Below are 17895 nucleotides of genomic sequence, written 5' to 3'. Positions count from 1 at the left end.
CACTACCTCTCTGTTTTTCTGTTTTATTTATTTCTGCTTTAATCTTTATTTTGTCCTTTCTTCTCCTTATTCTGTGATTAATTTGCTCTTATTTTTCTAGTTCCTGAAGGAAGATGCTGAAAACTGAGTACTGCATTAGTAACATCACACATGTTGATATTTGTGTTTTCAAAATAAGTTCTAATTTCCCTTTTGATTTCTTCTTTGACCCGTAGGCTTGCATGTTTTTTAGTTTTTAAATATTTGGAGATTTTTTCGGATCTGTTCATTTCTAATTATATTTCACTACAGTCAGAGAACATATATTGAATGACTAATATCCTTTTAAATCTATTGAGATTCATTTTATAGCCAATAAATTCTCATGATAAGCAAGAATATAGTCTATTTTGGAAAATGTTATGTGTCCACTTGAAAAAACAATGTGCCTTTTGCTGATGTGGGGTGGAGTGTTCTATAAATGTCAAGTAGGTCAGGCAAGTTGATAGTGTTATTCAAGAGTTTTATATCCTTACTGATTTTCTATCTACTTGTTCTATCAATTATTGAAAGGAGGATATTGAAAAATCCAGATTTCTTTATTTCTTCTTGTCATTCTCACTTTTCCTTCATATTTTGAAGCTCTGTTGTCAGAAGCTTCTTAGAAGTCTTCCCTCTTCCTGTGTACTCTCAATCCAAAGTGAGACTTTTGGAATGGGAGGAGATACTTCTGAATTAAACCACAGATCAGTTACACTCAATTCTAATTCCTATCACCTTTGTTGTAGGCATACCATACTACTGCCATCCTTCTGTTGGATACCCCTGTCCTATTTATTTACAATGTTCAAGAGTAGCAAATAGACAACTGGTCCCTACGCAACTGTCCAGGCCATATGCCCCAAGAGCTCCTTTCTGCACAGCCCTGTGGGAGCTTTGACCTACGCTTCTACCTACTCAAGTAACTCCTTGGCCACTAATTTAATTCTCTATGTTTCTATTTATAGGATCTTACCCAGTCGTATGACCTGCTGTCTCTGCCAATTTAAAAGTGATATTGAGGTCGTCTGTAAGACAGTGAAACTGCATTGTGACACTGAATGTCTGACAGACAACACACATTGTGGTGAGTCTGAATTGCCTGGGTAGGCTATTTTTAATTTTTATTTTACTTATGTGTTAATGTTATGTTTTCATCTATGACAAATTTTTAAACTAATAATGTAACTGCATCTTTTATATTCATTCATGCAAAGTTCAAATCCCTAAATGTCTAAAACGCGTCCCTTGTTAACAGTCAGATTAAGGAACAAGAGAAAAGAATGGAAAGGGGGAGGGAACTAACACTAATGGCCACATATTGTGTGTCCTGCTCTCTGCTTGCTGCTTTACCTCCAGATGAGAATTTATTCATAGAGCGCTTCACAGATTATAAAGCGATTTTTATATGCATTAGGTCTCAAATGCCCTTTGCCTAATGGGACAGGTATAGATACGCTTTATTTATTTTGTTTGTTTTTGCAATTTTATAAAAGAGTACAAGCAATGCTGTTTTATTTGGACCTCTTCCATCCTTTATTTGGTTGAAAGAGTTTCTGCTTCCATCACCAAAAGCTGTCAGCCAGCCCTTCTAATGGATGAGAGGGCTCGTGTATTCTTAGACGGCCAAACCCTCAACTTGCTCTGAAGCTCAAAATTTTCTATCCACAAAACACTTGGGGTTGCTTTTAAGTATTTTTCTATGTATTAGGTTTATTGGCACCTACTTGATAAGTTCCAAACGTGCTTTCATGCCCAGATAGCTTGAATACCAGTCTCTGCCCGTGATCTGGGGGACATCATAAATAATAACACTTTGCTACTGACATAAACAGAGTGCAGCTTATTGATCAAAATAATTTTTTGCCAATTACATTACTGCCTTCTCCCCTAGAGGTGGGCAGAACAGGCATTTTAATCTCCTTCACAGGTGAGTAAAACGGGATCAGAAGTGTTAAGTGCTATGGTCTAGTAGTGCCCGGGCTCCTGCTTCCAGATTTGGGCTCTCTGTAAAGCCATGCTCCTCCTTTCTCCTCTGACCCTCACCACCCTTACTTCCTCCTCTGACCCTCACCAGCACCAGCAATACTTTTAATTCTTCTGGAACCGAAACCAATTGTGCAATGATACACTTGACCTTCTCACAGTCAGCAGCTTTGGATGGTTCCCCAAGTAAAACTGAAAATACAAGAAATGAAATGAATTAAAAGTCAGCACCCAACAAAAGTTGCTTTTTTCCCTTCTGCATTTTAGGACCTCAAGTATTAATCCATAGATTTATTGAACATTCCACATTGGCATACAACCTGGCAAATCTCATAACCTACGTCCTAGAGGCCTGAACGAGATTTAAGCAAAGAGCGAGGGCAGACATAGTGTTTTTTCTGTATTCAGCCTTCTGTTTATGGGGGTAGAGGTATGTGGGAGCAGGGTCCGAGCAAAGGAACCCGGGGTAAGTGCAGAAGCGCATGTCCAGATGGGGAAGTGTTAGCAGTAAGTGTGGTCATGGTCACGTGTGATGGTGACAAGAACACGACCACACAGAAGAGGTGGAGAATGGAGGCCTATTCCTCTCTAAATGGCACTCAAATGTTTGCTGATTCCTAATTTATTTGACTGGCATGTATGGCTGTGGGTGGACAAAAAGCTGTCCCATGAGTCTTTCACTATCAAAAGCGGTCTTTTCTTATTTGACAGATGAAGAAGTATCTATAGAGAATGCAGAAGGATCGTTCATGAAGGCATTACAAGCCCGGAAGAAGAAAACAAGCACTGAGCTGACTATTGAGCCAGAGAAGCCATCCTCAGATGAAGATATCATCAACTTGTCAGCCTTCAGGAACGACCAACTAGACTTCAGTGATGAAACTGATGCTATTAGTGCACTAAATTATATATTGCCTTATTTCTCCAAGGGAAATCTAACAGATGTAGAATCAACATTATTACCACTCATTAAACTCCTTTTTTTAAATATAGAAGATGGAGATAGGCCCCTGAGCCATTTGACAAACAATGCAAGGAACCCTTCCCTTAAGCCTGAATCCAACGATGCAACTTACAAAACTAAATTGAGGAAACTCAATTCTCTGAAAAATTTGTTAGATGCAGAAATTCAAGACAAAATTGATGAGGTTATAAAGAAAGAAAAAACTGCCATGCTCATACATTCGAACCTTTCAGGTCCCAAACTGAAACGCCAAATCTTTCAGAAGGAATTGCAAACTGACCAGCTACAGGGCTACAGCCTAGCAAAGATTCAGCCTGTCAAAAGGCTGCTGAGAGTGCACAGGGTCCTCAAGGGCCCTAAGGGCATCCGGAAAAGGCACTTCAAAGAAGTGGCCCATCAGAGCATCCACAGGAAACACAATGCCACGCCTATTGTGGAGAACACTGTCAGAGTTAGGAGACTCAGAGGGCCACCGCCAAGGGAGCTGGGACAACTGCACATGGTACACAGGCCAAGGAAATTAGTGGGAAATTCCTTCAATACAGAGCCTTCCTTCATAAAGGAACATGAGGCAGCAGTTTCTTCTACCCCGAAACAATACTCAATGGGCAGGCCTTTGGCCTCCCCTGCTCCAAAATCTCTATCTGAGATTAAAAAATCAAAAGACTTAAGCGATACTACTTTTATTTTAGATGAGGCAAATGCTCTAGTTAGGAATATGAAGGTTTCTAAGCCAATCTCACATTCCAGAAAGGAACACCTCTTTCATAAAAGTCGTTCTCATGTGACGCACAAAAAAGCCGAGGCCAAAATGAGTCGAGAGTTCGGAAAGGAAGATTCTCTCAAGAGCCTGCTGCTTGCAAAGAGACCTCCGATATCAGCAGTGAGGAGCCTCATAAATTCCCCTGCACGAGACGCTTTTTCATCTTCAGGAGAATTGACATCTAAGGAAAATCGTCTTCAAGAATCATTTTCTCTTTTGGAAACTTCTGAAGAAAAAAGTACTGCACGGATTCCTTTTCAAGAAAGTATTTCTACACGAAAGGCTACTGTGCCAGAAAAAACTACCCCTGAAATCCCTGCTGGTGAAGATGTTTTCACAGCAGTTTCCGCTGTTACTGCAGACAACTTTCTGCCAACAGTTAACCAAACCCATGAAACACCAGGGGAATACCCCTACGAGGTCACTGACTTACTCTCCAATTGCACAGGCTTCACTTCCCCATTGTTCTCATCCCCGGGTGACCAATTTGAAAATCAGCTGAACCAGCAGCTACAAACCCTCATCCCCAACAATGATGTGAGAAAGCTCATTGCTCATGTTATCCGGACTTTGAAAATGGACTGCTCTGAGGTCAGCGTGCAGCTGCCCTGTGCCAGGCTCATCTCCAGAACAGGCCTCCTGATGAAGCTTCTCAGTGAACAGCAGGAAGTAAAGGTGTCCAAGGCAGAGTGGGATACGGATCGATGGAAAAATGAGAACTACGTCAGTGAGAGCACAGAAGCCCAGAGTGAACAGAAAGGGCAGGAGCCACGAGAGGTGAGGACAGCTCCCGAAACAGGGAACCTGGACTTTTAGGACATGCCACAAAAGCGCCCAAACACAAAAGCCAGGAGCGCCTAGTCTGTAGCTTTTCTTGGCCACGTAACTTTGGCTAAGACAGCGATCTCCCACTTTGCTCCTTTAGAGAATGGTACCACTGTTCCTAGAGTAGATGAGAAGAGGACCTAACACAAAAGATAGAAAAATTGTAGAAGAAAAGGCTAATGTTAAGATTACATAACCCATTAGATTGGGTATCTTCTCTGAGAACGTATAAGATAGCTGGTCTTTAGAATAGGCTTAAGAATGGTTAGTTTGTGTCCTTTCCATTTCTGTTTTAACAAAATTGTTCTCTACTTTTTTAGCGCACAAAAAAAGCTCCAGAATACAGCTATTACAACAAACTGATCTTGGCAATATCTGTGACTGTAGTAGTGATGATTTTGATAATTTTCTGTCTCATTGAGGTAAGCAACAGTAATTTCAGGTTTCCAAAATATATTCTGTCTTTATAACACATTCAGAACCCCAAACTGAAAATCAAAGCCACTTTCCCACCTGCTACTGCTTCATATTCCTGCCCAGTCATCAGGAGTGAGATGTGCTCTGTTTTTCTATTGCAAATTATATCCCGGGAATTTTTAAAGGAACCCCACTCCCAGAGATCTCTGTGGAATTGAAACCACAATAAGAAGACATGAGGCTATTTTGAGAAGTTAAATTTAGTAAGCCAGAGTTGACATGTTAGCAAAATTTGTTCAACTCAAAATGATGTCAATTTGATGTACTCACCAATCCCTCTCTTTCTACCACTGATATGTTTCCTTGGCTGAAATCAGGAGAGATGTATAATCTCCATCCTCATGGAGCCATGTCACTCTGGGAGAAAGGACATGGCTAAAAGATAAAAAGTGTGATCTTGTCGATGCATGAGGTTTACTTAGCAGGTTTCGACTCCAATGTGTAAGGCATTGTATAAATAGGTTCAGTCCACACTGCAGCCTAAATCTGCACCAGGCTGCTCTAAAGCACGTCGTCTTTATAGTCGCCGGGTCCTGGAGCTTCAATTACATAATGGTTTCTTTTCCCAACAGGCAGGTGCTAACATTGAAAAGAGTGAATTAATAAGCTGACAGTCTTGACTGTACCTTACAACCCACCCCATTTCCTGTATTTCCCTTTTACGCTGTCCCGGCAGCCCTCCACTCCAGCCAGCGCAACCCCTCACCATAACCTAGCCATTCCTCCTCTTGTCTGTGCCTTGACCCGTCTCGAATCCCCTTATTTTGCTCTGCCTGTGGACGTCCTATGAATCTCTCAAAAATCAAGGCAATTCATCTTTCCTCATCAGCCTTCTCTAAATACTACAAGCCTCCTGATCCTAGTCCTTCTGTGAGGTCTGTCACCAGTTTGTAGGGGAAATAATGAGGCATTTCCCACCCGAGAACTTAGAAATATGGTAAACAGGTTTTGAGAAGGCGGTTCCCCAAGAGAGAAACACCAAGGTCAACACACATCATGCAGCAGAGCAGAGGTGTGTGAGGACCAGATGACTTCCTGGTCTATCAGACGTGAGGACCTCCTGACTGGAGGTGTTAACTGCTAAAGAGCAGCGTGTGTCTCCGCAGGAGGCTTGGTCAGTGGTGAAAGCACAGAAAAGGTGAAGAAGAGACCAACACGGGCGGTGCTCATCCTAGCACTGCCCTGGAGTGGAGATGGCACCTCAGGCAGCAGACGTGGAGGGTCAGCCCCACTAGCCAGGCTGTGCCTTTCGGGTAGATGGATGGATCTGGCCGCCTCCGTCCTTTCCATTGAATGCTGGATTCATTGGATTCCTACTGTTCTAATTCTATTCTCACCCAGCAGCCTTCCGACTGTGCTTTAGTGTGCCACGGTGGCCCACCTGTACATAATGTAACTCCCTGGTCGTGTAGACAGATGCTGTCTGTGGAACAATGAACTTCTCATTGTCAAGTCACAATCTGGCATTCTGAGTTTTGATCACTCCCGTGTTACTGTTAAGGTGACACTTAAGGTGACACTGCCCCAGTAGGAAGAAGGGAGTCCTCTCTTGGTGAGGACAGTCTGATTTCTCAACCTAGCAGATTGGGGACTCCCATGGCGTCAGCTTGTGCGGGCCGCTGAGAAGAGTCATTGGCCATTGAGCAGACCACACGCTTTCCATCTCCAGGTGGCACACCGCCTTTGGTTTTTTGCAATTTCTATTAACTCCTATACTGCTTATAATTTCTACGTAGTTTAACCTTGCATTTGTATTATTTATATGGTTTCATTATTTTCCCTTGTCACTTACATGACAAGCCTTTGGAGGACAGGGACCTGCAGTGTTTTCCTCTAGTGGACAGTAATGGTTTCAGTGGGAGAGAGATGAGTGTGTCTGTCAATTCCATTCTGAGGAGTCATGCAACCTAATATGTGTTTGAAGTAGCACAGTGCCCGGCAATAGACAGACCCATGTGTTGCTAAGACTTCTGAGATGTCACCTTTTAATAATCTCATCAGTGGAGGAAAATGAATACGTGGTAATAGAACAGCTGCCAAGTATTTGAGGAAAAATAACAGCCAATGTCTATTTCTCACTTTAAGCAAACATATTTATGTGAGTGTAAACAAAAAGAACCCATAAAAGTATTAGAAGAAAATAGCAGCAGCATTTTTATAATCTTGTGGTAATAGCTTCCTGCACCCGATCCCACAGGCAGAGCCTGTGAAAGTTTTCCCCCCGTGTCTGTGACCCCATCAGCAAACGTGGCACCATTTAGGCCAAGCACAGGATGAAGTTTTCCGTATACTGTCTGATTCGATGCCCATGATCCTGTGGGGACGATATTACCACCCTCTTTCATAGATGAAGGACATCAACTTAAGGCCCCAGGGGCAAGACGCAAAGCAGAACCCAGTTTTGTGCGAGTGCAAAGCCTGTGCTGCTTACTCCACTGCTCTGTCTCCGTACAGACAAAAACACTGGGCAATATTTGAAACATTGAAAGTCAGTGAAACCCACCGAAAGGATTAATATATTTCATATTAAACAGAGTTTTGTAAATCCACAGGAAGAAAACAATCAGGGCAGAAGAGGGCACGGGCTGTGAAGAGTGGATGTGTTTTTGTTTACAGTCTGTCCTCTCCTCGTGGCTTATGGGGTGTGTGTTTTGTTAGTAAGGCCTTTGCCCCTTCGTAGCATGAAAACAGTCTCTGATATTGTCTTCTGGAACTTCTATAACATTTGGTTTTTTTTGTATTTTTTAATCCACTAGAATTTGTTGTATTTGTTTTTTAGGATGGCTCATGTAGCCAACTTTGTTTCACTCCATGAAGACCCAATTGTTTTAAAATCTTTCATTAAATGGCTCGTTCTTTCTTCACTGATGTAAAATACTGTCTTTATCTGGACTCGATTCTGTTGATCCGGTTATCTTTTCCTGTACCTGGACCAGTACTAGCATTACACTGTGTCATTCCCGTTGCTCTATAGCGTATTTGGATATCGGGTAAGGTAAGCTCCTGCTCTTTGATCTTGTTTTTCATACATTTTATAGCTATTCTTCATATTTTTTTCTACCAAATGTCAACAGATCGCTTTTGTTAAAAAACCATCTTGGGATTTCAACAGGATGGCACTAAATTTGTCAGTTAATTTGAGGAGAACTGACATGTCTACAACATGTAGGAACATTGGTATCGCATGCCGTGTGTTCCTTTCTTCTTCCTCTCTGTCCTTCAGCAGAGCTTTAATGCGTTCACCACCTAGGTCTTACACAGTTTTTGTTAAGTTTATCCTGGGTACTTTACACATTTTTTATTGATATTATAAATGGGTTCTTCTTTCCACTTTTCAGTCAGTTATTTGTGATGTGTAGCAAAGTTATTGAGGGTTGCATGCTGATCTCTTGATTTCGTATCTAGCCATCAATTCTCATGTTGTTTACAATAAAAGTTCAGTTGATTCATTTGGGCTTTTTAGGTTGTCCATCATTTCATATGCAAATATGTTTTATTTCTTCCTTTCCAGTGCTTCATTTTTCTCATTAAATTGATTAGGACCCTGTACAATGAGGAGCAGGAGCAGTAATAACAGGCATCCTTCTGTTATTCTTGACTGTAAAACAACACTGCGGTCTAGGTGTCTGGTAGATACTTTTATTTTCTTTCCTACTTCTAAGAGTTATTAGGAATTACCTGTTGAGTGTTAGCTAATACAGTCAATAACATGCATTGCCAGCTGCACGCAAGATCCTAAGTCAGGTTCTGTGGACGAGTCAAAGGACTAGTAAACAGGACGGAATGCCTGTCCTCAAGAAAAGAAAAGCAAACGTTATCACCTCCCTGGGTAGATAAGACTTAAAATCCAAAGGAATGAACAGAGACGGTGGCCATAGTGATGGATAATCACGATCATGTTTTCTTCCAAAACAGATTCACTCTCACAGAAGAACATCAGAGGAAGGTAAAGAAGGAAGCTCAAGGTAAATAATAGTCTGGCGATTTTTAAAAGTAGAGTTTTAAAACCAGAGGAGAACTTAGAACTCGTCTATTTCAATCTCCTCATTTTACTGTGAGGAAACCACCAAAGTCAGGAAGAGTACTTCTTTACCCTAATGCTTTCCTGGATTCAGCCCCATTCACTCCTTAGCCAAAGCTGGCTAGAATGAGACTGGCACAGATGCCTGTGCTGTACTAGCCCTTTACGGATAGAGGGTGCAGAGGGAGGGGTTTGGGTTGTACCTGTTGCTGCTGGTGGGAGGCATGAGGCCAGGCCCGAGGCCTTCTAGAGGCTCTGTAAGGGGAAGGGAAGGCCACATGGTCATGGGGTGAGAGGGCTCGTCTCCTTCAAGGCTGATGGGAGAATAATGGGTCCTTTCTGTCAAATAGCAGGAGAACTGCCCTTCTTATCCTACTGGTTTTCAGACCCCCACTCTCTATTCCCTTTATCCCAACCTCATAGAATTTTAACTGGGAGAGACCTTAGACAGTAGTTTGTCTCTTCCTTTTATAATAAGGAAATGGAGGAGAAAGGGAAAAGGTCTTGCCCCATGGTCACACTGATAGTGAGTGCCAGAAAGAAATGCTTCCTTTCCAGGTGGGGACTTCTCTATTGATTATACTGAGCTTGGGCTGTGAGGTAGCTTTTATGTCACAACTCAGTGCACACATGCCATAGAGACATAACTAGTTTCTAAGACACACATTATGCACTCTCATTTTCTTTCTACTCTGTGTGTATTGAAAAAGAATATTTTGTGTTTAATGCTGGTCATGACCTTTAAACTGGTTTCACGACTCCCTCACTCATCAGTGACAGCCAGCAGTAGGAAATCAGCGAGCTGGAGAAGTTGGCTCATTGAACTCAGGCATTTATGGTGTGATTTGACCCATAGGATAAAGCAGCTAGGAAAATATAAGCACCCTCTCCCCTACCCCCAGTAAATGACACATGTGAGACTAAGTCCAAAGGGGACTGAAGTAAAATGCTTCTGGGGAAAGTTAAGTGCTTCTGCCCAGGACTGTGGTACATTTCTTTCCACTGCACGAGGGCAGCTTCTTGGCCAAGACCAAGAAACTGAGTGGACAGAAAATCCTGCCCGTACTCCATGCTAAGCCACATACAAGTCTCCCCAGAGACATTGTGGACCATTGTGGACAGACACACAGAACTTTGGGCAGTGCAGCTCGCATGGAATTACTTCAAGGTCCCAGGTCTGTGGTGATTTTGCTCCTTGTGATTATGGGCCGAGGTACCCATTTGGTCCTAATCAGTCCAGAGCTGTGTGTTGCAGAGATGTGGAATGTGGCATGAATGAGTAATTGTGGTGTGTGTTTTCCTCCAAGGGGCTTCTTTCGGTTTCTGCGGCGTAAGAAATGCCCACCAGAAGAGGAGAGTCAGGTAAATTTGAGGAGGATAAAGTGCCGTGGCAGGAGAAAGCAGGGGAGATGCAGAATTGATATTTCCCTGTCTGTTTTCTAGAAGAGCTCTTTCTGGAGAAGGCAGCCGCTTTGGCTTCAGGATACGTATAAACCTCCCAAAGCCACACTCCAGGAAAACATGAAACAGAAACTACGTATGCAAGATTCTTCTGATGAGAATGAGACCATCAATAAGGATAAAGGGTAAATGATTGGGGACAATTTAGAATTCTTATCTAAAATGAGGAAATGAAGAATAGTTTAACTGCGGCTCTCAATAGTAAAAGCCCTGACGTTCTTCTTCTCACCCCAGGGAGCTCCGCGAAGTCATAGTAGAGAACAATCCGGCTAGTGAATAGACTGCTGACAGCCAGGTGAGGAAAGTGAGACAGCTCAAGACAACACCACGGAGTGAAACCTGTCCTGCCTCAGGCCACCTGCACATTTTGTTTTGTATATTGGCTTCTCAGCATTGCTGGTCAAATACTTGTTTTTCTTGTATTAAAATGCATAAATGCATAACCAACTCTGCCCTCATGATAAGGAATTAAGATGTAAGTAGCTAAGTATTTACATACAAATAACAAGGTTCATGGCAAGAAAAGCAGGACTGAAGTTAGAATCCCTGTGGTAGCCAATACTTCTGCCAGAGGCAGTGTGGGCAAAGGAGGAAGAAGAGGGGCTTCTCTCCCTCGTTTCCCCAGAACATTCAGAACTGGAGGACACATCATCCCCAAGGGATGTCAGTACTGAGTCAAATAACCACTGATTCTGGTGTTCTCTCCCCGGTTCGCCAAGTACCAGTTATGTCCAACATACTTGACCTCCTGCCCATTGAGGACCATCCAGTTCCGACCCCTCCCATCAGGTCTTTGGGGCTGCTGGGATATTTGGATCACTGAACCTACCTCCACCATAGGGGCTGTTTTTGTCGCCAAACTCTTAAACTCATGTAAAAATGTGTGCCCTGTTTTGGTGTAGGGGGTTCTCTATCCTTACAAGCTAGTGGAAAATTCATATTTGGTTTTTTGGTGTTTTTAACCTTAAAAATTCCAACCCTTGGATAGCTAACAGGGAGGTGCTGGACTGATAGGGTAGGGAAGAATGCGTGAGAACAGTAATTGCCCAAGACTGCCCTCTTCAGGGCTTTGCTTTAAAAAACATACTGGTGGGGCCACTTCGCCATTCACAGGTACTACCCTGGCCTCACCGACACCACTGAGGGTCCCGAGTGTGCTGCTCAGCTCCCTCCAGCTCAGCCCAGCACCAAACCCACCCAGTGCCCTCCTTGCCCAACACAGATCCATTGGGGCATGATTTCAAGGGATAATGCTAGCGCAATCTGCAGAAAATGCAAGCGTTCCCCTACTCCTTCCACAAAGAAAATCAGTAAGAAATCACATTTAGTAAGTCAGTGAGAGTTAAATGCCTGAGAAAATAAAATTCTTGAACAAACAAGATTTAATAATCTACCTATATGAGCACAAATAAATGTTGGTGGTTTGGTAACATGTGAGGAATGGTGCCAACCGTGCACGGGACAGAGTCCCCAGAGGAGCAGTGGGACTGGGAAGTAACCCGGCATGTTTTGCTGGTTAGGTAGGGCTCCAGGCACAGTGGCCGGGCTACCAGTCCCTCATCTGGCTTATTAGTTTGTGGATGCTGTTCTCTGGGTGCCGGCCCAAGTTGCCTCCCAAAGTTTCTTACTGAGAATGAGTAACAAGTGTTTTTCTCCGTGTGGTGACTTCTGTGAGCCAACCAACATTTACTGTGTTTAAAGCACTACCCGGGAAGGAGGATCAGTGGAGTGTTGGGAATCCAGGAAGTGAGGAGAAACAGGTCAGATAGTCTTGGAAACTAATTTGCTTTCTCCTTTCAGTATCTCAGCAGAGAGCTAGTTCAGCAGGTCCCAGCAAGCAGTATTAACAATGAACCCCCCTTTCTAATGAGTTCGCTTCCTTCATCAGTTTCCACGTTAGTGGTACAGATGTTCCCTGCCTCACCATCCCTATAAACGGGAAGCATTCCAGGTAGGCTCCCTCTCAACAGGAGCTCTAGCCATGGGACACACAGTGCAGCTAAGTCTGGCCTTCTCTGAATGCTCCGGAATGAGGAAACTCTGTTATTGTTCTGTTTGTAAGTTTCCTCCCAAAACCAACAAAACCCTACTTTATATTTGTACCTTTGGTACTACTGTCCTCTTTACGTGACGGGGTGAAAGCATTTTGTGCCCAGGAAAATCCATGGGTTCTTGGCATGCCAGGTGTTGGGGTGGAAGGGAAGACTTGGAGCTCCGGGCCAAACTCCCCAGCCATTACAAAGGGCATCATGTATTAATATACCAGCTCAGAGAGTCTCAAGTGCATCTGGCTCAACCCCTGTATCAGACAGCGTAGTGATTATCTGGTGCTGTGTAGCAGAGCACGTGAAAACAGTGGCTGAAAACGATCAACATTCCTCACAATGTCTATGAGTCAAGAATTCAGAGTGACTCGGGCAGTTCTAGCTCTGGGCCTCTTGTGAGGTTCTCAAGATACTGACCAGGGCTGCGGTCACCTGAAGGCGTCACTGAGGCTGGACAGCCCACTTCCAAGGTGGCTCACTGACATGGCTGTCCAGGTGATGCCGGTTGTTGGAGGGCGGCCTCAGTTCCTCCCCATACGGACCTGTCCACATGCTACTTGACTGAATGTCTTCACAACACAATGGCTGGCTTCCTCCAGAGGGAGCCATCTAAGAGACAGACACAGAGACACAAGTTACCCTTTTTGTGACCTAACCTCAGAAGCTACATAGCATCACTTCCACTACCCAACATGAATAGTTATCATAGCAGTCAGTCACTAAATCTAGCTTGCATTCAAGGGGAGGGGATTCAGACCCCACCTTTTGAAGAAAGAAGAGTCAAAGAATTTGTGGACATATTTTAAAACCGCCAGAGACAGGAAAAAAAGAAACCACTCTAGATTATGTCCAGCAAAAAAAAAAAAAGGATATATATATATATATATATATATATATATATATCTTTTAAGATTTTATAAGTGCTTATCGTCGGAGGGATTAAGGTGCTGAAAGTTGGGGGTGGGCCAATGGCACCACTACCTTTCAGGTTCCTTTGCCATAGCTGCTTTCCATGGATTCAAAGTCGCTGCTGCCACTCAGCAATCAGGAAACTTTGGGAAACCACTGCTGAGGCGATTGCCATGCCAAGGCTGCTGACAGGTGGGGGAATGGGGAGTCCGATATGCAGCCTGCATGTCTGCTGCTACAGACCAGAGAAGGATGACTTCCACCTCCTTTCCACCTTCCAAATTTCACACAAGTACTTTTCATTGGCAGAAACCTGCTGCCAAGGGAATCTGTGTAATATGCTTCCCGGCCGTTTAGCACCTGCAGAGAAGGGGGTGGAAATGGGTGTCAAGAGCCAACTGACACTAGCCAGCATACCTCCATACACAGGTATGGTGAGGAGACGCCACCTGTACTTGAAGGGGTCCTGGCGCCCTACTCCTTTTTTTGTAGGCTTATGGGTGTCGTGGCTTGGTAAAAGGTGGGTGGTGTCTACATGGAGTAACATGGTGGAGAGGTGGCTAAGTCAGAGGCCTGGAAAGGTGTCATTCTAGCTGGGCAGCAGGTGAGATACTGAATGCTGACGACATACAGCCATCTCCAGAGGTGACCAGAGAAACATCTGGAAGTTGATCCTTAGTTTGGTCTCTGGAATGTTCTCACTGAAGTGAAACAGTGGGTGGGCTGCAGGCAATATAGTGAGGGAGAAAATATAGTCCCCATTCAAAAGGGCTGCCAGAGAAAAGGTTTCCACAGATAAATAGAATTTCTGAAAATGTGGTCTATGGACCTCAATACTCAACCATCCCTGGGATGCATGTTGAAAAGGTTGATTTGGGGAAGGAAGGCAAGAAGGGAGGGAAGGAGAAAAGGCTAATCTTGGACACTTCCCCTTGTCAAAAAACAAACAAAGCCAGACACTACTTAAAGCGTTAAGGACAGATTTCAATCAGTAATGTACTACTGCACTAGTACAGGGGAAAGAGTCCATCGTGAATTTTGTACTCTAAAGGAAAACCACTTAAAGAGAGCCACGATGAACCCTAATGAATGCCACCATCACCACTGAAATGCAGGCATGTGGGTGGAAAGTGTATTCTAGGATCGTGATTCATGGTAAGTTGTTTCTTCCAGGCCCTAAAAGGGACTATTTAATGTCCAGCTAACCGGGCTTATTTTACTATAAGACTGGGTCTTCTATAACACTGGGTCTTATATTACTTTTTGCTCCAAAAGATGCAGTAGAGCTGATGTTCGGGTAGGTCTTATTTTCGGGGAAACAGGGTAGTCTTCCCAATTGATAGGTAAGGAAAATGAGAGGCTGGGAGGGGGAGAATAACTTGTGCAAGTTGACAAATTCCATATATTAGTCACCGCTCTTTATGTTCCAAGTGAAATATATCCAAGCAAAATATGCTTAAACCAAAAATGGCATACAGTATATACTGTCTCATATAATATAACCAGGAAGCCTAAGGCTTTAAAGCTGGCTGCATCCAGGGCTCAAACAACGGTATCCTCTTCCCATCTCTCCGTCGACTCTGCTTTCCTTTGTGATGGCTTCAGCGTCTGGAGGACTCACACCCCTTGGCTAGAAAGATGGTCATTAATAATTCCTATTCTACACCACTAACTGGAGAGCAAATCTCTTATTAGAAGAAAGCCCAGTTCTCAAAAGGTCTCTGATTGGCTTGCTTGGCCCATGAGTCTGAGGAAAGAAGACTCTGACTGGGCAGCCATAGTCACGTGCACATGCAGGGGTGGGGCCTCAAACCACTACTTCCTTCCCATTTAATCACAGGTTGTAGAGGAGGCTGACCAAAAGTCAAGAGGGAGTTTCTGTTAGGACAGACAAGGGATTGAGGTGGCGAGTGGAGGATCAGAGACAGAAGATAGTTTGAACTAACGCGTAAGCCTAAACTCTTAACAACAGGTTTTCACAAGTTCATAGATGCTATTGTAAGTAAAATTCATTTCAAAGCGGTTGTGCCTTCATGGTAATTTTTTGTCCTTATGCATTTCCCCCCCAATTAATGGATAGTAAAGGTATGAATACTGTCATGAGGTCCAAAGACCATTCTGTTTTTTATTATAAGAAAGGGATTCTTAACTGAGGATGTGCTCCAGAGAGAAGAGAGAAAGCAAGAAGAGAAGGGAGCCAGGAAAAGGCCCAACTCAGGAAGCAGTGAAGGGGACGTTCCAGGATGGCAGCTGCGTGACAGGCTGACGAGGTTACTAGAACACACTGGAGAACAGAACCCGGAGAGAGGGCTCTGAGGGAAAAGGCAGGAGGACAGGGTGTGATCATGGTACACTGTACAGAAAGACAAGGCGAGGAAATTAACAATGAATGTAATCAGAGTACATTATTAAACTTAGAAGCGAGCAATATTTACATAGTCACAAATCTGTAAACACTATTAATTGACTGGAAATAGTAATAGTTAACTGAACATTAAGAGTGGACTGGGGGGTGAGGGTATAAAAGGACTAAGTCTTTGCTTATGTTACTAGGAATTCAGTAGACCAAATCTAAAATGGCTAAATCAAGAGCTACACATGCCTGAGACATGGAGATAAGCACCAGAAGATTCAGCTAAAAGCCTCCCCCCAGAAATAACCAGCCACAATGAGCTGGCTGGAGAGGGCAGAAGGGTTGGAGCAAGGAACTGCTGTGGATCATTGTATTTTTATCACCCCGTCATTGCACATAGTACTATTTCAACTGCGAGCTATGTATCCAGTATGTTTTCTTCATTTTTTCAGTTCATTATTTTGTGATTTTTTTTTGTCCAGCTTTTTTGAGGTATAATTGACAGTAATAAAAACTTTTAAATCCATTTTTTAAAAGAGAGCGTGAGAAGAACCAGCCTCCTACAACTGATCCCAGAAGAACACCAGCTATTCCCGCAAGGACACAGATGGTTGCACTGATACTAGTTGGACAAATCCAATCAGATGCCAAGTAAGGATACATCTGGGGTTCAAACAAAAAAGGATGTCACTTCAGTGCTCAGAAGAGCACTTAAAACGCAGGGACCCAACTGGATAGGGAAGGTGAGAATTACCAGAACTGTAATAATAGCCAGTCATTTTCCAGTGCTTACTACAGACCAAAAACTGCCCTAAGGCTATTACTTTGTTAAATCCTCACACCAACTGATATTCTTCCCCCAACTTACAGATGAGGAACTAAGGCTCAGAGGGCTTTTGGAATTTCCCTGCAGTCACACACTCTGGCCCCTCTGCCTGAGGCTAATGGGCCATGGGTGGTGTGACTTAACTTCTCTTTTCTGAACATCAATAAAATTCAGTTGAGAAGTTCCTATCTTCAAGGCCATCTCAAGGGACCTATGAAAACTACTGACACTATGACACTTGTCTTGGCCCCTTACTTGTTGGGTTTCCCTGGGCCGCTCAATGTTTAGGGAAGTTTCAGAAAACAGCCGGGGATAGAGCTGGGATTCAAACCTAAGCCTTCCTGGCTCCAGAGCCCTCTTGCTGTCACTGAACTATTATGCTACCTCCCCAACTAGAATCAGAAAGAGCTGGGTGAGAATCCTGATTCTAACCATTTATTAGTTGTGTGGCCTTGAGCCCCCAAGTTACTCAATTTCTCTCAAGCCTGTTTTCTTATCTGTGCTAAGGGCGCAACAATGGCACCTACTTCCACAGGGTTGGTAAGGACAAACCACGGTTCCTACCTGGCAAACAGTAGGAGCTTCTGTTTACCACGAACGTTAAATCCCTGACCACTCGTCGCCTAGGTTAGAGCGGGGATCCTCATATTTCACCAAGATTTTATTTCTAATCTTCCTGCTCTGCCATTGACAGCAGTGAAAGCACTCAGCATTCATCCAGCCTAAAACCGAGAAGGGGCGGTTATCACACCTGGAGGATTTCTGAAGGGGCAGCAGCCCCCACGCAGTGGGGGGCCACACACCAACAGCTGATTTTGTAAGTGGAAACAGGCACCTCGACCGTCCCAGAAAGGCTGATGGAGCACAGGGCCCCCCCGCACCCCACCCCCACGCCACCCGCGGCAGAGGTCAGTGGAGCTTCCACGAACTGGCCTGTTTCCCAGCCAGCCCTGTAGCCACCGCCGACACCCCCTTGGACCGGCATCTAGTGGACACTAAGGGAAGCGAGCAGTGAGGACGCCTTCCGTACGATGCCAGTGGCCACGCCTCTCCGGTAACGGGTGTAACGGATGTAACGGATGTAACGATCGTACCCTACCGGGTCCCCACCTGCTCCGGCGCTGGGAAGCCTGGGGCAGCCGAGCGCTAGCCCCGCCCCAGGGCTCCTTTGGGCTCCGCGATTGGCTCCGCGGGCCGGGGGTGGGGCCGGAAACTGAGCCGACGTGATGGCGTCAGGCGCCGTGGGC

At 44.2% G+C, this 17895-nt stretch overlaps 1 protein-coding gene across 1 annotated transcript in view; it reads left to right on the top strand.

Annotated features, from left to right (window-relative positions):
* The window catches only part of LOC308488371 (leucine-rich repeat-containing protein 37A-like), a gene marked incomplete at its 5' end in the record, with an annotated part of 35182 nt that extends 22567 nt beyond the window's left edge, over positions 1-12615 (top strand). Inside the window, 7 exons of the mRNA XM_081028034.1 lie at positions 987-1105; positions 2716-4508; positions 4877-4978; positions 8949-8998; positions 10362-10416; positions 10498-10640; positions 10750-12615. Of these exons, the coding sequence (XP_080884160.1) occupies positions 987-1105; positions 2716-4508; positions 4877-4978; positions 8949-8998; positions 10362-10416; positions 10498-10640; positions 10750-10795 (2308 nt within the window). The 3' untranslated portion in view covers positions 10796-12615. The remainder of the gene's footprint in view (positions 1-986; positions 1106-2715; positions 4509-4876; positions 4979-8948; positions 8999-10361; positions 10417-10497; positions 10641-10749) is intronic.
* Between the last annotated feature and the right edge of the window lie 5280 nt (positions 12616-17895).

This window comes from Rhinolophus hipposideros (genome assembly GCF_964194185.1).
Source record: "Rhinolophus hipposideros genome assembly, chromosome: 20".
Classification (NCBI taxonomy): domain Eukaryota; kingdom Metazoa; phylum Chordata; class Mammalia; order Chiroptera; family Rhinolophidae; genus Rhinolophus; species Rhinolophus hipposideros.
The sequence above is the reverse complement of the archived record's forward strand: the minus strand, read 5'-3'. Positions and strand labels throughout refer to the sequence as shown.